Source organism: Spermophilus citellus (genome assembly GCF_964194105.1).
Source record: "Spermophilus citellus genome assembly, contig: SCAFFOLD_58, whole genome shotgun sequence".
Classification (NCBI taxonomy): domain Eukaryota; kingdom Metazoa; phylum Chordata; class Mammalia; order Rodentia; family Sciuridae; genus Spermophilus; species Spermophilus citellus.
The window spans coordinates 78,594-103,253 of NW_027672891.1; the positions used below are offsets into that span (position 1 = coordinate 78,594).

At 37.4% G+C, this 24,660-nt stretch overlaps 1 protein-coding gene across 1 annotated transcript in view; it reads right to left on the bottom strand.

Annotated features, from left to right (window-relative positions):
- Positions 1 to 565: 565 nt before the first annotated feature.
- The window catches only part of LOC308640435 (uncharacterized protein), a gene marked incomplete at its 3' end in the record, with an annotated part of 28,896 nt that continues 4,801 nt past the window's right edge, over positions 566 to 24,660 (bottom strand). Inside the window, exons 2-7 of the mRNA XM_081312356.1 lie at positions 10,248 to 10,308; positions 7,727 to 7,874; positions 4,980 to 5,063; positions 1,956 to 2,006; positions 1,486 to 1,797; positions 566 to 925 (exon numbers count right to left, since the gene is read on the bottom strand). Of these exons, the coding sequence (XP_081168482.1) occupies positions 566 to 925; positions 1,486 to 1,797; positions 1,956 to 2,006; positions 4,980 to 5,063; positions 7,727 to 7,874; positions 10,248 to 10,308 (1,016 nt within the window). The remainder of the gene's footprint in view (positions 926 to 1,485; positions 1,798 to 1,955; positions 2,007 to 4,979; positions 5,064 to 7,726; positions 7,875 to 10,247; positions 10,309 to 24,660) is intronic.

Below are 24,660 nucleotides of genomic sequence, written 5' to 3' on the forward strand. Positions count from 1 at the left end.
CACTGTGCTTCCGATTCACACACTCTGCTGTCAGTCCTGGGGTAGAAACCTCCCCCTCCCCGCAACTGCAGCTGTGAGACTGCCCCAGAGAGCTGCACTCTTATCAAGTAGAAAACCATTTTATTTTACATTCCATCCTGGGCGATGGGAGAAGCTAAATAATAATTAGCATGCATAAGTAGACGGTTCTTTCTTTATATATAAATACAATATACAAAAATAAAGACAGTACAGTTCTGAAATTTCCAGCAGTTTGCCCATGGCACACGTTTTTCCCCATAAGATACATCAGCATAAAACCCTTTCCAATACTCATCAGAATGGCATTTCCAGAGAAGGTTTCAAGTTTCAGAGGTCATTTAACACTGTCGGTTTCCGCCTTCTCAGACGGGAGGCCTCCCAAACACCTCCCGCCAACACTACCCAAAATTAACAGAACCACGGTTCCACCCTGAGCCGCCGGGTCTCCCTAGCGCTGTCAGAACGCCCTGACCCAGAAGGGAAGCCCCAGGCCCCGCGCAGACGGACGGCTGGTCCGAGGAGGGTGGGCGCCGGCCCCGGACTCCTACTGGGGCGGGGGCTGGCGCCCGCCCGGCCGCGGGGGCGGCGAGTCCTCCTCCGAGGAGCAGTCGGAGGAGACGGTGTGGGCGCTGGCGCCGTTGCTGTAGGGGAAATGGTCCTCATCGTCCTCGTCTTCGTCCTCCTCGGGGTCACTGTCCCTTAAGTCCCGCAGGCGACGGCCGCTGGCCTTGTCCCCAGACGCCGGCGGCCCCAGCACCTCCTCCTCCTCGCCCTTCTCCTCGGCGCCGCCTTTGCAGGCGCCCCCGCTGCCGCCCTTCTGCTTCTCGGCCTCCTGCGCCGCCTGCTCCTTGGCCTTTTTGCTGCGCTTCCATTTCATCCGCCGGTTCTGGAACCAGATCTTCACCTGCGAGCAGAAGCAGGCGTGAGAAACCCGCACCTCCGTCTCGCGTCTCCTCTCCAGGGTCCCCTGCCTGGGGCTTCGGATGGAGGACCTCAGACCGGCAGAGTCTCCCAACTGTTCGTCCCCTCCCCTACTCATCAGCAGACCCAGAGCGGGGCTGGGGGGCCCAGGGAAGCTCGGACTATAGGTGTCCCCACCTCCCCGGGCCAGCCACTTTCTACCGCGCAGCATTCTGCGGAGGGGTCAGGGCAGCGGGGCAGGTCTCTTTAATAAAATCTCAGAACGTCCCCTCCTCTCTTTCTGGGACAAAACCCGCGGAACACTCGCTTGAGAATGGGGAGCGGAGGGAAGTTAAATGCAGATCTGGGTCCTCGCCCCAACCTACTGGAACACACGCCTATCGCGGGCAGAGACTCGCCTGCTAATGGGGAGCCTCGCCGGAGTTTCAATTCACAGTCCGCACCCTGGGGGTCAAGATGCACGGTCCTAGATCCCCCTGACAACAGAGGCGACAGCAGCCCCGGGAGCCCAGGACGCGCTAGGGCGGTGGGTAGGCGGCGCACCTGGGTCTCGGTGAGCATGAGCGAGGTGGCCACCTCAAAGTGCTTGGGCCGCGACAGGTACTTGTTGAGCTTGAACTGGTGCTCCAGCTCCAGCAGCTGCTGGCTAGTGAAGGCCGTGCGCGGCCGGCGGCACTTCCCCAGGAGGTTCAACTGCGCCTGGGCTGAGGACCGAGCAGGTGTGAGGCCGCGGCCGCCCCGTCCTCTGCCGTATCCCTCCCCCCACCGCCAAGCGCCCGCCCAGCGGAGCTGGAGCTCGCCCCTCGCTTCAGTGCCCACTCCGAAGGAAGAAGGGACCCAGGACCCTCGGTTGAACTGCAGGGACTGGGTTTAACTAGACCCAATCGTTTTGTCTGGGGCAAAGCCTGTGGCCCGAGTGGGTAGGTTGGTAGGAAGAGGGTTGACCAGAAGGCGAGAGAAGAGGGCCCAGAGGAACCCCCCTCCTTCCCTGTTCTCACTGCCCAAATCCACACCGGTTTGGGGAGAAGCGGGTCCTGCGGGTGCAGGGTTCCCACCACCACCTCCTTAAAACAGAACAGGAGAATGCCAAAGCCAACCAATAACAACAAAACAAAAATAAGAAATAAAAAAGGAGAAACGATGGGAAGAGACCAAACCTGTGACCTAGATATTGTGTTCCTTAAGGACCCTCCCTGCTTCAAGTATTCTTGACAACCCCCTCCTCAGCTGCAGGGGACAAAGCCAGAGGAGATTGGAAGCCTTTTCAGGATAATTCTCATTACCCAAATTAAAGGCCAAGGCGTGGGTGGGTGGCTTGCTGTGTGTTCCAGAGGCCTGTCGGCTTTATTTACATAATTTCACATGGTTACATCACAGATAATTTTATGACCTCAAAACGAGACTTCCCTTGATTTCCCAGGAGTCTGACAAGTGTTAGTCAATAAAAGAAAGAAAGCAAAGGAAAGAAAAGAGGCCAGCCCGGGCTGGGATGAGCTCAGGCTCCCCAGGGACGGGCAATTTGCTTTATAGGCCGGCCCATGCCCCCTGCTTTAGTTAAACAAGGGCGAATTCCCAACTTGACAAGACATTAGAACTTTAATTAAAACACTGGCTGGAAGGGACCCTTTAGGAAGTGCCATCCCATGGGCAGAGACAACCAGCTAAAGGAACCCAAGCAGGGTTCCAGAGGCCAGAGGGGAGGCCTCTGGACACTATCTTCCTAGCCTTCATTTCTTATTGCCCTTTAGGATCATGGAGCTCGGGTTCCTTTTCCAAATTTAGAACTGGCTGTGTGTTTAATTTCACCAAGACTAGGAATTAGAGATGATGAGGTGTGTTGGCAAGGGAATTCCATTTTAATTGACCTTAGGTCCCATGAAGGCCCAGAAAGCAGCTGGGTGGCCAGGGAACCTAGCTCCAGGAGGCATGTATGGAGACCAGGCCTTGCTCAGTGGACAACCAGAACCCCAGGCTTTGGGCAATGCAGGCCATAAAGCTACAGGAAAGCCATGGGTGGCTTTGCATCAGATGGGATCTGCTGGGCTCAGTGTCCAGACCCAGAGGGTACCCTGGGCCTAATGGGCAGGACCAGCAGCTTGAGATATCTGAGCTTCAGCCCTCCCCCTGAAGTGAGGAAGAGGCTTTCCCCTTCTTTTCAGGAAGGAGCTGATTCTTCAAGACAGGGATGGGTGGTCAGTAAGCCCTTCTGGGAGCCATGCTTGGGGAAAGTGGTGGGGGTGCTGTGGACAAACGGCAGGCTGGATTCTCTCACCCCCCTGTGACTTCTCCAGCCCTCTGGGGTCCTGGCTTTTCTGTTTAGTCACAACCATGGCTTCTAACAGAGGAATCTGAATCCCAGCAAGTGTTTATTTCTGTTTTCTCTTTTGCTTTTCCCCCTCTTGTGCCTTCATCCCCCAGTCTAAACAAATCCACTCAGACGGAAACAATGGGGTCTCTTTGTTTGGGTGTTTCGCGGCTGAAAGCATAAAGCCGTATACATCTTCTGTTCTGGCCTAACTCTAAGCCATCCTACCCAGGTGGGATGCCAAGCAGGGGAGCCTGAGATGAGTGCCTGCCCACTGAGTCCTGATTACCAGTAAAGCCAGAACCTGGCCTGGCCTTCAGGAGGTGTCCCCCTAGGGATGGCTAAGAGGCCCAGGCAGCCCAGGGACTCCTGGGCTTGCTCCCACCTTGGAGAGGGGCTCCTAATTGATTGGCTCCCCGATTCTGGGGCAGGCACCTGCTGCTTAAGAATCCCACACAAGGCCTCCTGGACATCACAAGGAGACCCAGCATCCTTCTGGAGGAGGGTAGTGCCTGGGCAAGGGCCAGGGGATTGCCTGAGCCCTGGCCTTGCAGCCATGAGCTCCTGGGAGCCCCCTTTTCTTGCTGTTCCAGGATCTCCCTCTCCTGGGAGAGGCTGAGGGTCTTTCAATAGCCTAGCAAGGGGGGACCAGGCCACGTTCATTTTCCCAGGGAAAAGCCCCTGGTTTCAGTGACCCCCCATTCCTAACCCAATAAATAAAGGGGCAAAGGAACTGAACAAGCACTTCACAGAGTAAGAAATACAAATGGTCAAAAAAATATGAAAAAATGTTCAACATCTCTAGCAATTAGAGAAATGCAAATTAAAACTACACTGGGATTCCATCTCACTCCAGTCAAAATGGCAAGTATCAAGAATACAAGTAACAAACAATGTTGGCAAGGATGTGGAGAAACAGATACACTCAAACATTGCAGGTGGGACTGCAAATTGGTGTAACCACTCTGGAAAGCAGTATGGAGAGTCCTTAGAAAACTTGGAATGGAACTACCATTCAATTCAGTTATCCTACTTCTCTGTCTATAACCCAAAGGATTTAAAATCAGCACACTACAGTGACAGTCACTACAATGCTTACAGCAGCTCAATTCATAATAGCCAAGCTATGGAAACAACCTATGTGTCCTTCAAGAGATGAATGGATAAAGAAAATGTGGTATATATACACAACGGAATATCACTCAGCCATAAAGAACAAAATGATAACATTTGCCAGTAAATGGATGGAACTGGAGTATATATGCCTAAATGAAATAACCTAGTCCCCCAAAATCAAAGGCTGAAATTCTCTCTGACATATGGATGCCAACCCACAAGAGAGAGTGGGAGAGGAAGAATAGAAGTCCACTGGATTAAAGAAAGGAAGGGAATGAAGGAAAGGTAGGGGGAATGAGAAGGACAGTACAAATTAATCAGACATCACTTTCCTAGCTTTGTATTTGAATATATGACCAAGGTAACTCTGCATCATGTACTATCACAAGAATAGGATTCTAATCAAAGTAAGTTATAATCCATGAATGTTTAATATGCCAAAAGACACTCTATTAGTCATATATATCTAAAAAGAACAAATAAATTTTTCAATATGTAAAGTTTTACTAATGATGAAATAACCAATACCACTGTATACTAATCATTATAAAAAAGCAAAACCAATATACAGAGACCTGACACCATTATTTTTTGAAGATATGTTTTCAAAACTTACCTCATGAGCCAACATTCTGTATAATTCTTCTTTCGTAATAGCTAGTCGTTCCCTGTCAATACTATCAACAACGAGAATGATGAACTAGAAGACAATTAAAAAAAAAGAAAGTAAGTAAGTTGAATGTGATGGTGAAAAATTTTCTAATTTACTCAAGTGATATTAGTAGCTTCTTCACATAGCATCGTCATTCCTATAAAATAGATAGTGCTATTTTTAGTCACGAAGAGCTTACAGAGTACAAAATGTTAATAATAAGATGATAATTGATAATTTTAATAAACAAAAAACTGTAACCAAGTTTATTTGTTAAAGTGCTTTTTGAATATATACTATGTAATAATATTTGCTTTTAAATGTGAATAAAATTGATTTATAAAAAGAAACAGTAATTTAAAGAATACTTTCACTAAAACATTACTCTATTATTCATTTACTAATAATCAGCTATATATTTATGAGACAGTCTCCCACTTATTGGAAAGAAAAAGTTAAAACACATTAAGAATAATACTAATGTATTGGGAAGGTTTGCATTTCTGTAATCACAGCTACTCCAGAGGCTGAGGCAAGAGGATCTCAAGTTCAAACTTAGCAAGATCCCATCTCAAAAAAAAAAGTTTTAAAGGGGCTGTGGATGTAGGTCATGCATCATTTGCATAGTATATATGAGGCCCTGCATTCTATTCAGTACCACATACAAAGAAAGTGCTAAACTATGTTAAATTATATGTATTGGTGTTAATATGCTAAAGGATCATGAAGGTGAGATGAGAGAAAGGCAAGAGAGCCAGAACAACTGGAGTAATCCATTGGTGAAGGTGTACACGAAAAAAAATTTGGTCTTGCAAACAAAAATACAAGGAACTTCAAACTAAAATAAAAACAAAGAATGAAAGTAACTTTGCTAGGTAAAAAAAAAGATAGTAAGAAAAGGCATCTAGCTCAAACACCTTATACAGAAGATAAATTTAAAAAATGAGATTATATGGTGCTAAAGATTATGTAAAGTAGGGTGGTAATCTAAGATAAGATAGAAAAGATGGAGTTAAGTTATAGAAATGACCTTAAAACTAGAGAGAGACAACTAGAGCAATCTAAATGTAAACTGAGAAGGGTTTAAGACAAAAGCAAAGAGAAAGAAATACAGCAAAGGAAGAATGGACAGAATACCAAGAATTACATGTGAGTTAATGAGAGGAAGATGTCAGGAATTAACTCCTTAGATTATAATGTACCTTTTGGATGTCAGTCACTTCAATGCAAAGAATTTTTAAAAAGCAAGGGGCTGGGATTGTGGCTCAGCAGTAGAGCACTTGCCTAGCACATGCAAGGCCCTGGGTTTGATCTTCAGCACCACATAAAAATAAATAAATAAAATAAAGATATCGTGTCCAATTACAACTAAAAATATTAAAAAAAAAGCAAGATGACAAGAGTGAACAAAAAGATTAGTGAAATACCACACAGATCAGATCCCTGTCTGGAATCTAAGAGTGCAAATGCTAGGTGTCATGCTGGTGTTGCAACAAAGGCCTTTATTTTTCATAGTAATTTTGCTATTCTTACAGAAATAGTTTATTGAAAGAACATTTCATGCATATGGTATCAGTAATAAAATCTTTTTATGAACTAAGGGCAAGTCACCTAGAGTTTCATCAATTTCAAAAACTACCCTTCTGAAGTGTTTTAAGTACACTTGAAACATCTAGAATTAACTTTGACCTATTTCTCAAAGGTGAACTGCTCTTTCACAGCTGAATTTAACTGAGCTTTGGAAAAAGTATTTATGCTGTTGACAAATGTATATTAATCTAACCTATAACAAAAATATTTGCTTATCTACTCTTCTGCCTCTCCTCACCCCCAACCTAAATAAAATAAGTACTACCACAAGTGCTGAATATTTGAAATAACTCATCCTGGTTTACTACTTACACACTGCATTAGAATATACGCACACATACAGTTATGGTATTATAATATACATCTTTTTCTTAAAAAGGCAACTTTGCACACCAAAAATTATTTCCATTTCACTTTCTCCCAAATCCAGTTTTTAAAAGGCTTCATTTTAGAAAATAATTCCTGAGGAGTACCTCTTTGCAAAGAAAAATTACATGGATTCTATTTACACTAGCATTCTCAAGATAAACCTCTCATCATCACTGTATGACTTTAAAGCAACAACAATAAAAACTTGGCCTCTAAGAAAAAATAAAGCAGAAACTGTAGATAGTCCAGATTTGTTCCACAGGCTATCTCTGAAGTAATAAGATAATTACATAAGTGATAAAGAACTCTGAGGGATGCTGCAAACTCATCTTTTTTTTTTGGTTTTTAAACATTACAATACAGTCTCACCAAAATTTTAAATATTCATTTGATGCTATTTGAAAATCTTATGTTAATTCATACTTAAAAATATTTTACTCCTTCTTTAATCATGTCTTTTTATTTTTGCAAGATTTTGGGAAAAGTTGTATAATTTCTCCTAATGTTAAATTTCTCCAATACTTAGAGATATTACAATATTGCTAAAAGAATAAACTGTGAGCGCCTACTCAACAGTAAGAACTCAATAAATAATCACTCCCAATACTCTTTTCCTTGCCTTTTCTATTTAAAGAATCTGAATTCTGTATAAAAAAACCAATCTTATTAAAAGATAACTGTCAATAATCCTAATTTACATTCTATTTTCTGTTTCTTTTTCTTGTTAAAATTCAGAAGTATTCTTGGCATACCTCTGTGTTTGAGTAATATGTGTTCCAAGATGACCTTAGGGACTCTTGACCACCGATATCCCACATAAGAAAATGAGTATTCTTTACAACTATTTCTTCAACATTGCTTCCTATAGTTGGAGAAGTATGGACCACTTCATTCATTAAGCTGTTGAAAAAGACAAACACTATAAAAACTCTCTTGTACATTTTGAGAAGAAAAGTAAGTTTTATCCCTATATTTTAAGAATGAATCAACCTTTCTCAAAATAAAAACCATAAGCATACAAAATAAATACTTGGAGAACATTTGTGCCAATAAAGATCTAGACAAATGGGGGCTGGGATTCTGGCTCAGCAGTTGAGCGCTCGCCTCACACGTACGAGACCCTGGGTTCAATCCTCAGAACCACATAAAAATATATAAGTAAAACAAAGGTACTGTGTCCAACTACAACTAAAAAGTAAATATATAAAAAAAAAAAGATCTAAAAAAGAACAAGTACTGAAGACTTTTTTGTTGTTGTTTTTTGGTATTGGGGATTAAGCCCAGAGGCACTTAATTGCAGAGCTATATCCATAGCCCTTTTTCTTTTTTTTTATTTTAAGATGAAGGCTTATTAAGTTTCTCAGGACCTCGCTAAGTTGTTGAGGCTGGCCTCAAATTTGTGATCCTCCCACCTCAGCCTCTGGAGTTGCTGAAGACTTTTGTTTTTTTAATAGAATGAGATGTAAACTTGATTTGGATAGAAGGGAACACTGTAGTGTGAGTCTGCATTTCTGTGGGAAAAAAATTCATATACCACCAATTTTTTATTATTTAGGTCAGAACCAATGCCTCATCCTCAACCAAGTTTCTAGGTGACTGACCACCAGTATCTGCAATGGCAACCATTGGAGAGTAGGCTATCCATACACATGGTGGTACACACCTGTAATTCCAGTTACTCAGAGGCTGAGGTAGGAGAATTAAAAATTCCAGGCCAGCCTGGGAAACCTAGCAAAACTTTGTATCAAAATTAAAAAATTAAAGGAGCTGGCGATGTAGTTCCATGGCAGAAAACTCCTGGGTTTGATTCCCAGTAACACACACATACGCACAAACATGCACATCAAAGGCTATGTGAGAAATGTAAGACCTAGGTCAGTCAAAAAATTAGTGCAGTTGGGTACAGTGGCACACACATCTAATTCCAGCAGTTTGGGAGGCTGAGGCACGAGGATTGCAAGTTCAAAGCCAGCCTCAGCAAAACAGAGGTGCTAAGCAACACAGTGAGACCCTGTCTCTAAATAAAATACAAAAATGGGCTGGGGATGTGGCTTAGTGGTTGAGTTCCCCTGAGTTCAATCCCTGATAACCCCCCTCCCCCAATCAGTGTAGTACAACCCAAATTACAGACTTAAAAAGACCATGGGCAAATAAAAATCTTACATAAAATGAACTGTATATTTATACTGCCTTAATCATTAAGTTACATTAATTATTTAATTCAACATGTGTTTGCTGACAATATGACAAAGTACTGTGTTGGAAGAGGCTTCCAGTTTTCTCCTGAGTTTTATATATATATTTGAGGCTACATGAAATTATAATAAAGATGAGAAATTTCTTAAATATCTACATTTGTTGTTTAAAGACTTTTAAAATATTAAAATACACAATGGATAATGAATGAAAATGTGTTAAAAGAAGCAGTTACTGAACTCTGAAACAAACCACAGGTAGTAAGTTTTTAGCAAAGTAACTGAAAAATAACATGTATTGCTTAAGTGAATATTTCTGGTGAGCCACAGACTGATGCACATTTGTCTTTTTATTTATTTATTTTTTTGTGAGGCTGGGTTTTGAACCCAGGGCCTCCTGCATACTAGACAGGAGCTGTGCTGAGCTATACTTCCAGCCCTAGATTCATATACTTTTAACACAAGATGTGGAGGGAAGAGGTGAGAGCTATGCAATCCTGTAAAGTACTTTATTATTATTCGTAAAAATGCTTCAGATCCTGATCCATTTTTGTAAGTTAACATCTCATTGGCACTGAAAGGATCACTGCATTAACACCGACAGAATAATAAGAGTTACTTGGATGAGTGAATTAAACTCTTAATTAAATTTCTTAAAGCATTAATATATTACTCTTAAAGTTTCAAGTTTCTCCCTTTTGTGAGCTAATAAAGCAATACTTTGATCATCAGTACTTCAGACAAGTCTGGTTATGCTAACTAATTCCAAAGCTATTAGTCAGGAGAGTAGTAAGTTCCCAGAAATATCAAGCTGGTATGAGAAGAACTAAGTGAAATCCACTTTATCCACTTAATATTGGTTCTTTCTTTTAAGGACAGAAAACAAAGTTCTTGTAGAAATATATATTTATCAAAACATGACAGCTTATTTACTTGCTTTTTTGGTAAAATGCTGAAAAAACATATATAAGTCTTCCTATTATATTGAAAAAGTGAATAAAAATGGCATCTCATTTTTGTTAATTACAAAATGTTTCAATAACTAAAATACTAAAAACTATTAAATATCCATACTTACAATTGATAAAGAATGGTGGTTTTCCCCGCATTATCCAATCCCACTATAATTACTTTGTGTTCTACAGAAAGAAAGCAAACCATAAACATTTAATACTGTTGCATACTACAACTACATGTATTCATACAATTACACATTTTCAACAATGATTATTACTTAGCCTGTTAATGAAAATTATTTACTGGATTTCTACTTCTGAACTACTAAAATAAATTTAGAAGCACCCGTCACTTTGGGTATAAACATTAATGTAGACAAAACATATGACTCTGCTTTACACAGCTACTTAAAGTCTCTGCTAATCAAGTTAGCTTTTTGTCAAGTTGTGTTTAGTTGTGATTTTCCACCTACATGTACCAGGATACTTTTCTTCTATTCACTTAAAAATCATTACCCTAAGTACATATATGAAGACCTGAATGGTGTGAATATACTTTGTACACAACCAGAGATATGAAAAATTCTATATGTGTAATATGAATTGTAATGCATTTTGCTGTCATATATAAATTAGAATAAAAAATTTAAAAAAAAACCCTCTTTTACCTGAAAACTGCAATAATTTCTGTTACCAAGACACACATATTCTTAACTAGTTTTTCACTGCTTGTACTAATTTAGAGAAATATAAGCAGTCACTCAGTCTAGTGCTTTTTTCAATCTGAATTCAACAATTTTCCTGTGCAGATATTGTTTTTTGTACAACAAAAGTCATTTCAGTGCTTTTCTCCTTCTGGTGCCATGCACTAACTAGTCACTTCTTTATAAGCAGTTATTAAAGCCTGTCTAATTATTCTGGTAAGTGGTAGATAATCTAAGATCTTCTTTGAATGAAAAAGAGAAAACCTCTGGATACCACACAGAATATATTAAAGATTTCATTAATCCAGGGCAGAATGCTTAGAAAGCAGGATATGTATGGAAGCTGTCACAAGAACCAGAATACAAATTATTTTGAAGCCAACAATTTAGCATTTTGTATCCTGTTTCTCTTGATAACCTCTGATGAGTGTCAAAATTCTGATAATACTTTTACCTGAATTCAGGTCATATTCCTATTCTAAAGCCTTAATACTGTATCAGTCAAAAAAAAAAAAAAAAGGAGAAGCTGCTTTGTAAAACAAAACTAAACCAAATGAAACTAGTTTACTTATTGTAAGTCACTATAATTCTTTTTCCATTCTTTTGGTTCATATCCCCTAATTTCTAATGGAGGCACTCTTGACGTGTTGTGCTGTTTGTTCTTGTTTATAATATAAGAATAAGAGCACTCTTAGCACAGGCATTTTAAATTTTGATAGCAGCTGAAAACTTTACTTCCTCAGCATCTGGAGACCAGTTAGAAGAAAGTCACTAATCAAAGGGTAAGCAAAACTTACAAGTATTTATGTATTTCTCTGAAAGTTTCAAGTCTTCTCTTTTGCAAGCTACCAAAGCAGTATTCTGACAATCATGACTTTAGATGATGCCATGCTACTCAGGAGTATCAGGGGAAGAGAATGGACAGACACTACCAAAATGAAGTGAATACCTGGAGCCATTTTCTTTCCATTTTTTTTTTTTTTTTTTTTGCAGGGTTGGGACAGGAGGAACCTGGGATTGAACTCAGGGACACTCAACTACGGAGCCACATCCCCAGCCTTATTTTGTATTTTATTTAGAAACAGGGTTTCACTGAGTTGCTTGGTGCCTTGCTATTGCTGACACTGGCTTTGAATTTGCGATCCTCCAGAGCTGCTGGGATCACAGGCCTGCACCACCGTGCCCCACCCTGGAGCCATTTTCAAACAATTCTGCTTCACATTTTGATGATCATGACAACTAGAGTACTAAAAGGCCTAACAGTAAAAATCATGCATCATTTTGAAAGTTGGTCTCCCAAAGGTTGGTCTCCAAAGTGAATTAAGGAGAGACAAACTCTGAAGGTGGATAGCATATAGATTTCATTCAAGTTGTATAAAACTGCTTCTAGCCCACACTGACAAGGAATTCTGGCAATTAAAACACACAATTTCAACTCTTATGATGAAGGTATACACAATTATCCTTCAAATAAACTGAATTCTATCTTCTGATCTTAAAATTACCATCAACAATCTGAGTCTATCTATAAGAGAACATCAACTATAAAGGAATGCCTATGTGTTTTTAAAAAGCACAGAATAATAAGGTTTTAGATCTTTGTTCTGAAAAAATATATTTATCATCATCTGTACAGTAAGAATAAAAGCAGTTCAAAAGTCATTGATTAAAAACCAATTAAAAATGCACTCTGTTGCATAAGAGTTGAAATTGTGTTTTAGGAAGCTACTAAATAATTGCTAATTGAGTATGCTGATGGTCATATACTGGTTAGTAAAGTTTTTACCCATTCAAGGAAAAATCAATTTGCTGTCACAGAATAAAAGGTGCCCATGCTCAGGGCAGGAATATTTGTGTTGGGGATAGAAATGTGAGTAAAAATAATTTTAGGTTAAGACATTACCATAACTATCAGAGTTACAGTAAATTAGAATGTTTTCTTTAAAAAAATGTGTCTGCATACCATGAGATCATTACCAAGGACATCATTTCACTGGAAATAACTTCCGGGAGAATCTCAAGTTCAAAGCCAGCCTCAGCAACTTAGCAAGGTCCTAAAGCAACTCAATGAGATCTGTCTCCAAATAAAATGTAAAAAAAGAGCTGGGGATGTAGCTCACTGGTTAAGTACTACTGGTTTCAATCCCAGAAAAAAAAGAAAAAGAAATACCTTCCTGGAAACCAAATTGTGCTTCTTTCTCCAACAAGAAGCTGGGAGAGATTCTTCCAATGTTATTTATCTATGCATCTCCAGACCCCAACATAATGTATGCTTATTTGTACTAAATGAAGGAAAGCTTCAATAGCAAAGTTTTAATTTTGATGAACGTTTTTGTATTCTTGGCTATGGTGTTAGTTCTTTTGGATTTCTTTAAAAATCAGTCCACGTTTTTATTTTGTAAGTTGTACAGGGACACAGACTTACACAATGAGGATCCAAAAGAAATAAGTAAGAGCCCTTGCTTGTACACAGGAGCAGGTTAAAAAACAATGGCTAATAAAAATGAAAAAAGAAACTTCAAAGAAAAAAAGTGGGAGAAAAAAAATCAAAGAAAGAAAAATTCTCTCTTCGATTTTTAAATTTTACTCAGTGGAAAAAGAATTTATAGTTTTAGTATAGAATACCAATTGATGCCCAATAGACTAGCATCATGGGTACTAAACAGTAGTGGTATTAAAAAATAAATTGTAAAATGTGTCAAAATTTATTTTATCACATTAAAATTAATATTGTTAAAATATGATCAAATGTCCAACTTCTCATTTTAATGTGTACGAAAGATATCATGAAATAGGGACTGCTACATTCTAGTAGAGCACATTTATCCCAATGCTATCATGTAACTAGAGCAAGTACTATAAATATAGTTTGTAAACAACCATAAAACAAAACAAAGGAAAACAGAATAAAATTTAGTGATTTAGAAAATTTGGGATACTATATTTATAAAATATATGTTTGAATTATTGCAAAGGTGTAGACAGAAAAAAGTTAGACAGTAAAAAAGAGGAAAAAGCCTACATAGCAATGATGGCTGAATCTTGAAAATAAATATGCTCTCAAACCTTCTTTATCCCTGCTATATTAATTATAGAGTCATAAGATGTTATAGTTTAGAACAGACTGTAGAATCTGAGAAATATTTCTCTCAAATGTACCTCTCCAAATGTACCTCTAATGAACCACCCCCCCCAAAAAAAATCACAAAATTACTGACATAAGAAAAGCTAGAACTTGTTTCTCTGTTAGGTTACACTATATTCACTTCCCTCTCCTTTCCTTTAACCACCAACAATAACCACATTTCTGGATGATTCAATGTTTTCAAACCAACAATATAGATATGATGATTCAACAATTCAACATTTATTGAGTTCACTAAATGCTTTGACTATGGGATATTCATGATTAAAATGAACAGCAAAAGACTTTAACCTCAAGAATCTTAAAAGTAGGGTAAACAAGCACTTAAAAAATAGCACCATTAATACGAAGTAATAGAGGTATAACATGGTAATATTCTTAAAGGTAAGAAAAAGCTAGCGTTCAACTTTCAGATAAGGAACAAAATGTCAAGAATAAAAAGAGATACTGAAGATTGTAATGTCAATAATAAAAAGAGATACTGAAGATTGTCATTAAGTATTTCGCATACATTATCTAGACCAATCTTTGTAATTATCCCAGAAGAAAGTGATATTATTTCTCATTTTACTGACAGGAAACTCGAGTCTTAGGCTGAATAACTTTCCCAAGGGCATACTGCTGCAAAGTAAACAGAACCTCATCCAGCCAGGTATTTGGTTCCAGAGAAGCAATTTTAACTAGTAAGGCAATATATTGCCTTCATGATCATATTTTAACATTATTAGCAAACTACATATACATAAATAAAATGCTTAAAAAGATCTTACTTTTAATTCCTCATATACACTATTTTTAAAGTTTAAAAACATTTAAATATATCTTCATGGGTATTTAAAACATAGTTTTATTTCAAGAAGTATAGAGCCTATAGAAAAAGATAACCATGTTCCATATCTTTACTACTTCTCAATTTTTTTTTAACAGGGATTAAATTTAGGGGCACACGACCACTAAGCCACATCCCCAGCCCCATTTTGTATTTTATTTAGAGACAGGATCTCATTGAGTCGCTTAATGCCTCGCTCTTGCTGAGGCTGCATTTGAACTCTCAATTCTCCGGCCTCAGCCCCAAGAGCCACTGGGATTACAGGCATTCACCACCGTGTCAAGCTTCTTCTCAATTTTTAAGTAACATTTTACTACTAAAATAGTAAATACAAGGGTATTCATTACTTATCATTTACTCCTTACTACTTAACTTATTAACACTTATTACTAAAATAGTAAATGTAAATAAAATAACAGGAAAAAATTTAAATAGTAGTAAATATAAGAAAACATTTTAGTAAAATGTGTTAATTTTTTCAAGTTTGGCTAATGGTTTCCCAATGTGATACTTACCCACTTTTGTGACAAAATTGAGTTTTATAGTGTTCTAAAAGTTAAAAAGAATCCAAAGATGTACTTCCCCAACTCACTGAATAATGATGAGAAGACTTTAACAAGAACATACTGAAAGAGAGCTGGTGGAACACACCTGCAATCCCAGGAACTATGGAGGCTGAAGCAGAGTCCATAAATTTAAGGCCAATCTCAGCAATTTAGGGAGATATGTCAAAATTTAAAAAGGTTTGGGGATGTAGTTTGGTTGCAGAGCATCCCTGGATTCAATCCCTGGTACCAAACAACAACAACAACACAAAACAAAATACTCTTATTGATCTAACATATTTAGTTATCTAGAAAGTTTAAATGCTGTCCACAGGAATGTAATGATTTGAAAGACAAATGTTAAGGGGCAAAGACAATCTAGTCCACAGCCTTTAAGCTTCTATGACCATGTTCAAAGTTGAAAAAATGTAAATCGTACAAAGAGTAAAAGGGATCACAGATGGGTCACTAAAAAAAATCTCAATAAATTTGAAATAAAATTGAAATCTTATAGAGTATATTTCTAACCACAAGAGATTACATTAGGATCTAAGATTAACCTATCTAAAAATCAACAAATATTTGCTTAACAAAACAACATACTCATAAGTAATCCATAGGTCAGAGAAGAAATCACCAAAAAAAATGGTAAAAAATATTTCAAACTGAATACTGAAATACAACACTAAAATTTATGGAATACAGTTAAAGCAGTAGTACACAAGAGAGACATTTATAGCTTTGAAACACTTGCATTTAAAGAGAGAAAATCAGTACTACTATGTTTAATCCTTAAGAAGCGAAGTAGCAAAAAAGAGTAAAAAGAAGGAAGTGGCAGGAATTAGTAAAATATACAACAAACAAACAATACTAAAATTTTCTATCTTAAAAGATTAACAAACAAAGTTGGAGAACTCTAGAGTACAAATTTCTAATTTTACCACAAAGCTGGGCATGGTGGCATATGTGATGTAACCACAGTAACTAGGGACACTGAGACAGGAGGACAGCAAATTCCAGGCCAGCCTCAGTAACTTAGCAAGGCTCTAAGCGACTTAGTGAGAACTAGTCTCAAAAATAAAAAAAATAAAAAGAGCTGGGGTCTAGCTCAGTAGTAAAGCATCCTTGGGTTCAATCCCTAGTACAAAAAAAAAAAAAAAAAAACACACACACACAAAAATTACCCTAAAGTTATAGTATTTGAGATAGTGTAATATGGCTTAGGAGTAGACATAGACCAATGGAAAGGAAGACATATATGATCATTTGAATTTGGACAAAGGCTCCAAAGTAATCCATCTGTGGGAAAAAGTCTCAGAAAATTATGCTAGAACAGACAGATAGCCATGTGAAAAAATAATGAAACCCAATTCCTAGTCATATCATAACCCAAAAATAATCTGAGGTGGTTCACTAGCTTAATCTTCCAGATGAAAGAAGCAGGTAACTTAAAGATAAAAGTTATTGAGCTTTTGTTTGTTTAAGAAACAAAACTTCACCAAAATTAACAATTTCTTCTCAGGACAATTCCCATTAAGAAAATGAACAGAGGTGGAACAGGAGTGCACTTCAGTGGTAAAGCATTTGCCTGGCATGCTTATGGCCAGGGATTTGATCCCTTGCATTGCAGTGGGATGGGGAGGATAAAGTCACAGATTGGGGAAAAATATTCACGAAACATAAATCTGACAAAGAACCCATTTCAGAATATAGTAATAATTTCTAAAATTACAACAAACAGATATATATTGTTTTTAAATAAATAATGGATTTGAACTGTCTTCAAAGATATATATATATATATATATATATATATATACACACACACACACACACACACACACATATATATATATAAATAAAATGGTAAGAACAAGGAAATTAGCATGCCCACCAGAAAAAATGTAGCTTAAGGCTATAATGAGATACATTACACATCCAACAGAACAACTAAAATTAAAAAGACTGACAATGGCCAATGTTGGTAAGGATGTGGAACAAGCACAACTCTCAAACATTGCTGATAAAAGTATAAAGATAATATAAAACAAAAGATGAAGCAGTTTCTTAAGAGAAATAAAAATACCTACAAAAGTTTTAGGGGTAGTCATAGCATAGCCCATCAAAATGCAAATCCATAAAACAGTAGTTGTATTCATGCAAAGGAGAGAGCTATAGGTCAAGTTTCCATTGTGAAAGCTTAATTAAAAAATATAAACAATATTAGAGAACAGAAAAAAAACCTCAAAGAAACTAAAGAGGGAAAAGACAATATTCATTGAACAGTGGCACAAAAACAGTAAGAAAATATTTAGCAAGTTAGAAAAATTTCTTTTATATATACAAAATATAGTAGCTGAACCAAAATATTCCATGGGGAGATTGGAAGACAAAGGAAATAACCCAGAAAATATAGGTAGGAAAAAAGGCAATATGGAAAGGAATCTTTGAAAACCAATCTAGCAATAATATAATCAATAATATTTCTAGGGAAAAAACCCTAAGAGAAAATTTTTAAAAATTTCCAACAGATGATGGGGTTCGGATTGTGGCTCAGTGGAAGAGCACTCGCCTAGCATGGGCAAGACCCGGGTTTGATTCTCAGCACCACATAAAAAAATAAAAAAATAAAAAAATAAAGGCATTGTGTTGTCCATCTACCAAAAAAAAAAGGATATTCTCTCTCTCTCTCTCCTGTTAAAAAAAAAAAAAAAACTTTCCAACAGAGCTGTTTTTTGGGGGGGGTGGGGTGGGGGGGGTAATGGGTATTGAACCCAGAGGTATTTTAACACTGAGCCACATTCTCCATCCTCTTTATCTTTTATTTTAAGATAGGGTTTCACTAAAATGTTTAGGGCCTCACCAAATTGCTGAGGCTAGCCTGGAACTTTGAATTCTCCTGCCTCACTTCCCTAGAAGTTGGGATTATAGACACACACCACCACCGCATCCAGCAAAAGAGCTACATCTTTATCTTTAAACTGAAAATGTCATGCCTATAATCTGAGCTACTCTAGGGGCTGAGGCAGGAGGATTACTAATTTGAGGAGAGCTGTGGCAATTTAGTGAGACCCTGTCTCCAAAAAGAAAAAAAACTAAAACAGCTTGAGATGTAGTAACTTGGTTTAAGGAAACAAACAAAAAACTGTACAATAATGGCAAAGACAAGTTCAAACCAGCAGAGAGGTAAATGTTGGATTTGGAGCAGGAACCTCTTAGCCAAACATGCAAAGAAAACTAAAACAATTTTGTAATTATTTGCACTGGGGTAAAAATATTAAAGGAAAAACAGAAACAATTATAAGCACGCTATGCCCCAGGGGTAACAAGACTTTAGTCTTCATAAAAAGAGATTAAATTATACCAAAAACCTATATTATGATGATGAAGGAATCGAACAGGCATAATAGTATTATCTTCTACCATAAGTTAGCAAATGATAATGTTTAAAATTTCCATACAGGCATAGTATTCAGAAATATGGAAGTATGTTACATTAGAAGAAAAGTTTATAGAGACATGACTGACATACTTATCAGTTTAAGACTAGAATTATTCGATTTTTTAAAAAAACAATTTATATGCTACTTTGATATAAAACTTCATGTTTGCATAAAATAAAGCAAAAAAATTGACAAAAATTAGCACCACCTATTTGCCAGTCACTGTAAATATAAGAGTGAATAAGACCAAGTTAATTCCACAAGTTTATTTCCATTGAAAGAAATAGAACAAGTAAGTAAATAAACATAATATGATTGTGGGTATAGAAAAATATTATTCAGAAAAACAGTAAAGACATAGAGAGTGTTAAGACAGGAAGAGTGCTGTTTTTAATAAAATGACAAAGAAAGTCTTCTAGGTAATGGGGTGATCAGAAATCTGAACAAATTAATGGACTGAACCTTGCTAAGGTATGGATAAACAATGTTTTAGAAGATTCTAGAAGACAGGAAGCAGACAGATAAGTTTGGTATATATGAAACCAGCAAAAAGTCCAGAATTACGAGCAGAATAAGCAAAGGGGGAAAATGTAAGAAACAAGATTTAAGAGGTTAGAAATGTACAGTAACACTCATAAAAAGATGGATATCAAGCTGGATATGGTGGCACATACTGTAATCCCAGCAACCCAGGAGGCTGAGAAGGGGGATCACAAGCTTGAGGCCAGCCTCAACAACTATGCGAGGCTTTCAGCAACTTAGTGAGAAGGGGAAAAAAAAGAATTGAAGATGTAGTATCAGTGGTAAAGTGTGTCTGGGTTCAATCCCCAGTATCCAGAAAAAAAAAAAAAAGAAAAAGAAAGCTAGATACTAATGCTCAAAATGATAACATGAAAATCACCAATGAAAAAGAAATGATTAATGAAATTAATGTTATTGTTATTTGATTATGAAAATGAACAACAAAAAACTTATTTCATTTGTCTTTCTAGATTACACTAGGAAAAAACTGATGAACAGTGTGTGCAATTGTAACAGAAAAAAAGGACCAGGCCTATAAAAGTTAAATGATATGTCAAACTTTAGACGAAAGTTTAAAGATAGCCCCCACAAGTATGTTTTATGAAAATACACATATACAAACACATAAATATATAAAATAATGTTTGCAAAGGCAATCGGATTTTGAAATTATTTCAATGATAATTCTGTCAAAGTATTAACCTTCTAGCTTAAAATTAAAATAATACAAATTTGCAAGGATTAATTATGTTTAAATTGCTTTACTTAGACAATACATACATGTTTTAGTATACTTATTCCCAAAAAGATATTTTGTTTATAAGAAGATGCTTGGGGCTCTAAAATGCTGCGAAACCAAAGAGGAAATATGGAAACAGAGTTAAGGGAAAGGAGTACATAAAATCAGTAGTTCTTAGCACTGCTTTGTATTAGAATTATCTTGGCACCGATGCCCAGGACACCCTCCCTCATTCTGATTTAACTGGTCTAACATGTGATCGTGGGCATTATTCTAATATACAACCCAAACTGAATACTTCCGGATCAGGTGTGTATTGTGATGAAAATGGAAGATACTTCGATTGGTAGTTTTGCTGATATAGTAAAAACAAAAAAACAACCCCACACTGGACTAAGATATAAGTCTCAACATATCATTCTGTTTTAAACAATTATCCAAAGACCAAACTCTTCAATGGCTCTCACTGCTTGCTCTACATATTGAGGCCCTACGTGATTTGGTTCCTGCTGTTAACTCTTCACTCTCATCTCTTCTAATTAAGCAACAAGCAAATCAATATATTATACGACCAAATAAAACTATTCAGCTTCCTTAAATGTACCAAAGTATTTCATTTTTCCCCTTTTGTATTAATTAGCTCTTCTCCAGAGAAGAGTATGCCCATTTTACCCAGCGTATCTAGCACGCTTCCTAACCTACTACTCATCTTTAAGTCCAAGTATACCTTATTCTGCAAAGTATTCCAGGAACCACCTAAGAAAAATTGATCACTTCATTCTTGATGCCACCTACATTTTTAGGAATATCTGGGAAGCAATTTACCATATTGCTTGTTCTATGTCTGTCTACTAATCTTTGAGTGCTCTAAGAGCATGTGAGGTTTGTATTTTTTTTTTTTGGTTTGTTTTTAATTTTTCTATCTCCTATGCCTAATTCCCAAGACTGGTTTATGGAATATGAGTAAATTTTGCAGAATGAGAATAAAATTAAATAACCATTAATTCTAAATTTTCAACAAGTAAGTTAAATAAAAATTCTAGGTAGAAATGGTGATTTAAGAGGCATAAGCAGTTCTGTGACTATAAAATATAGCCCATGAATGTCTTTTATTTTCTATACTTTATATTTTTTACTACTTTCCAGTTTCAGCCAGAAAGCCTCATACATGATAAATGACAGTAATACAAGAGAAAAGGGAGAAAAGAAAATGGAATAGGGTGCACAAGGAATCAACTACTTCAGTAATTTCTATTTGTTAAGCTAAGGGGAATGATAAACAGAAGTGATTATTAATCTTTATGCTTTCAATTATGTATTCCTTAACATAGTCATTTCTTAGAACAAGATTCAGAACATTTTAGCTGTCAAAATAATAAGTATTAAATTTGTAAATAATATCCACAGGTAGTTAAAATTCTGATCACTTTGAAATCACTTGAAGAGTGATACTTACATATATATGGGTACACATGTTGCATATATGTTATTTTATCTATATTTATAATCTGGAAAGACTAGTGTTCTTACCAGTTTAAAGAACAAGTGAAGCATCACACATTCTAGTTCATGACTTCTTAAATCCAGAAAAAGGATTTGTACATTAACTAACAAATTGCTACTAGCATAATAAAACCAAAATGCTTTAAAAATTATGCCTGGCAAAATGAAACTTGATGAATTTAAAAGTGGTTTCAATTACTAAGAAATCATTCTGCTAAAATAATCCTTAAAACTTTACTGTTGCCCCCCCCCCCTTTTTTTGGTCTGGGTATTTGTTCTCTTCACAAGAAACCACATCTCATTCTGACTCAGAACAGGTTTTACAACTTCTTGCCCCTTTGGACTTGAAACTTCTACTTGTCTCATAACCTGTTCTCGACTAATTACGGACACGTAACATGTTACACAAAACCGAAAACACTGAGGGTTTTTTTGTTTTTTGTTTTTTGTTTTTGTAAGGGTCAGGCGAAACGTCGGAGAAAGAGACCACGAGACTAGCTTCATGCAATTGCAAGGGGGATTTATTGGATCCATTCCAGCGCGCTGGGACTCTGTGCTCACTCAAGAAGGGAGAGCAGCCCGGAGCCCAGAGCAGAGCTCAAGCAGAGCTTAAGTACATTTTTTGGAGAGGGTGGGGGGCTTTGCATACATCAGAACAAATCATCATGAGGCGCGGGAAAATTGAACAACAACTCTGATACATGATTAGTCCATTCATTGGCGGGAACAGGCTGGGCAGGGGTGATTGGTCACTTCTAAACTGGGTACACATTCAAACTGATTGGTTCGGGCCCTGTGACGAACTGCACAGGGCCCTAGGCTGAATGGCCAGTAGGGCGTTGTCTTAACTATCTCAGGAATCTGGGTGTAACAGAGGAACTTAATAGTACCTAATCTTTTACATTTCAATTCAAGGTTTCCAGCTTAGAAACTTTACCCTTTCATTCCCCACTCCTTTTTCTGACTACTTTTAATCTTAAAAGTAATGAATCATAATTATTGGGGAGTCTCATTTTTCATCTCTGTCGGTGGAGCATATTGCCTTCTGATTACCATGGGTTGTCCTGTGTTTCCTGGAATCATTTTTAGCATGGCCTCCATTTTAGATTTCACTCGGTATTAGACCCTGATTTATCTAACTACACTGACTACCTAACTTTAAATCTGGCTTCATTCCCCCCTCTAATTTGGGAACTCCTTACTGCTGTGAGGAAGGGGGACGAAGAGGATCTCTCTGGCTTCTTCAGGCTGAAAAGGGACGGTGTGGAGCAAGCAGTTTGGAGTCCCCCTTAGAAATATCGGGTCTATCGAGTGGTCCATGCTAAAAGTCCAATTGAGAAGTAATAGGCTGGAGGGCCATTCGAGTGATAGGTGGTCTATAAGAGAAACAAGAATTCATTAGTACTGGAACCAGATTGATGCAGCAAGAAATGCCACAGCACAGAAATATGCCAATGAGTATAATGACCAAGACAAAGATTAACAATGTTTTCCAATAAGGCAGTACCAGGAACTAGGAGCTAAGATATTGTTTTCACAACAAAGTTGCTGAGGACATGGCTTCCATCTGAGCATGTAAATCTTTAAGGATATTTGTCACATTGTCAGAAATGTCAGGGATGTCAACACAACATTTAGGGTTACAGATGTCTTTTCCTTTAAGATATAGTCTAATAATTTAATGCCATCTGATCCTGCAAAATCCTTTTACTAGTATGACCTCTGTGTCTAATAGAGAAATCTTTAATTTTGCTACTCAGGGCTGGATAACCATACTAGCAAACATCAAGCCTACCTGCGTTGGTTAGAAATAAAGGCCTTAGACTAAAACTACTCTAGCAGTCCCTTTGACAGTTATCAGGCATTTCTGTCTAAGAATCTCTTTTGTAGCCTCTAGTCTACTTATTCATGGAAGTTACATTTAACTATTATTATCATCTAAGATGTCCAGGAACAGCTGTGCTTTGGCTTTGACTGTCTTTGCTAAGTGTTTAAGATGAAGCAAGTCAAACTGACTTCTGTTTCTTCCTATTGTTAACAGTCAGCTGAGTCTCTGGGAAGTCCTCGGGAACTTCACAGCAGCTTAGTGCCATTTGCGCTAGGATGGGTCCAGGCCTTGCTTGACCATACGGCTTACCTCAGAAGCATCAGGGATATCTCCCTTTTCTGATGACCCTCCTCTTCACAGCAAATGCACTGACTGGCTTTCTGTCCTCCACTGGTCTCATTAATCTCCCTGCTCGGGAAGTTATGTGGCCTAGAGTTGCAGAGCCCTTTGAAAAAGTTCCCTATTCCCTGATTCAGACTGACTCAGAGGGCAAGAGCCAAATTTTTAATTTTAAAACTTAATCTTAAACATCTAGCAAATAAGTCAACAGTCTTATATGTCTATCTCTCTATCCTGTAGGTGATAACTCCTTATCTTAAGTTAACCCAGGTTGTGAGTTCTTAAAGCAGTACCTCTTAAAAAAATTAACAGGCAATCCTTAGACCATCTAAAAGCAAACTTCAAAACAAAACTAACTAGGATAAAAACATATTTAGTTTACGTAATAGCTACCTTGAGTTCTGGCAGAGTTATGCATTATAATCCCCTGTTTGATATCCTGGCAATCGTGACAAAAACCAACTTTTGGGCACAACTTTAAATGCACTGAAATCTGGCCTACTTCTTTCATAGTCACTTTCACATGCAGTGAGTTGGGACATAGAGCCTTATCTCAAGTAAGGCGGGGCTCTTCATAAGTCTTAAATACTATAGTTCTAAAGCTGATCTTTGCTTTTTAGACATCATTTTACAAAACTTACATAAATTGTTGCTCAAGTTCACATGAATATTAGCTAACACAACATAATATCACATCTAAAACATGAATTAAAGGAAGGCTGGAAGCTTCTAACCTCTTGTAGGAAAGTAGCAAAGCACTTTTGTGTTTTACAATAAAACCTTTACCCAGATTAGGCTCTCATCAACTTAAAAATACATTTAAATTGTGTCTCAGTGTAGAAAGCAACATAGAACTTTACATAACTTATTGATAATAAGTACAGTTATAGAACACAAGTGATATAAATAAATTTCCAACATGTTTTTTTTTCTTTGAA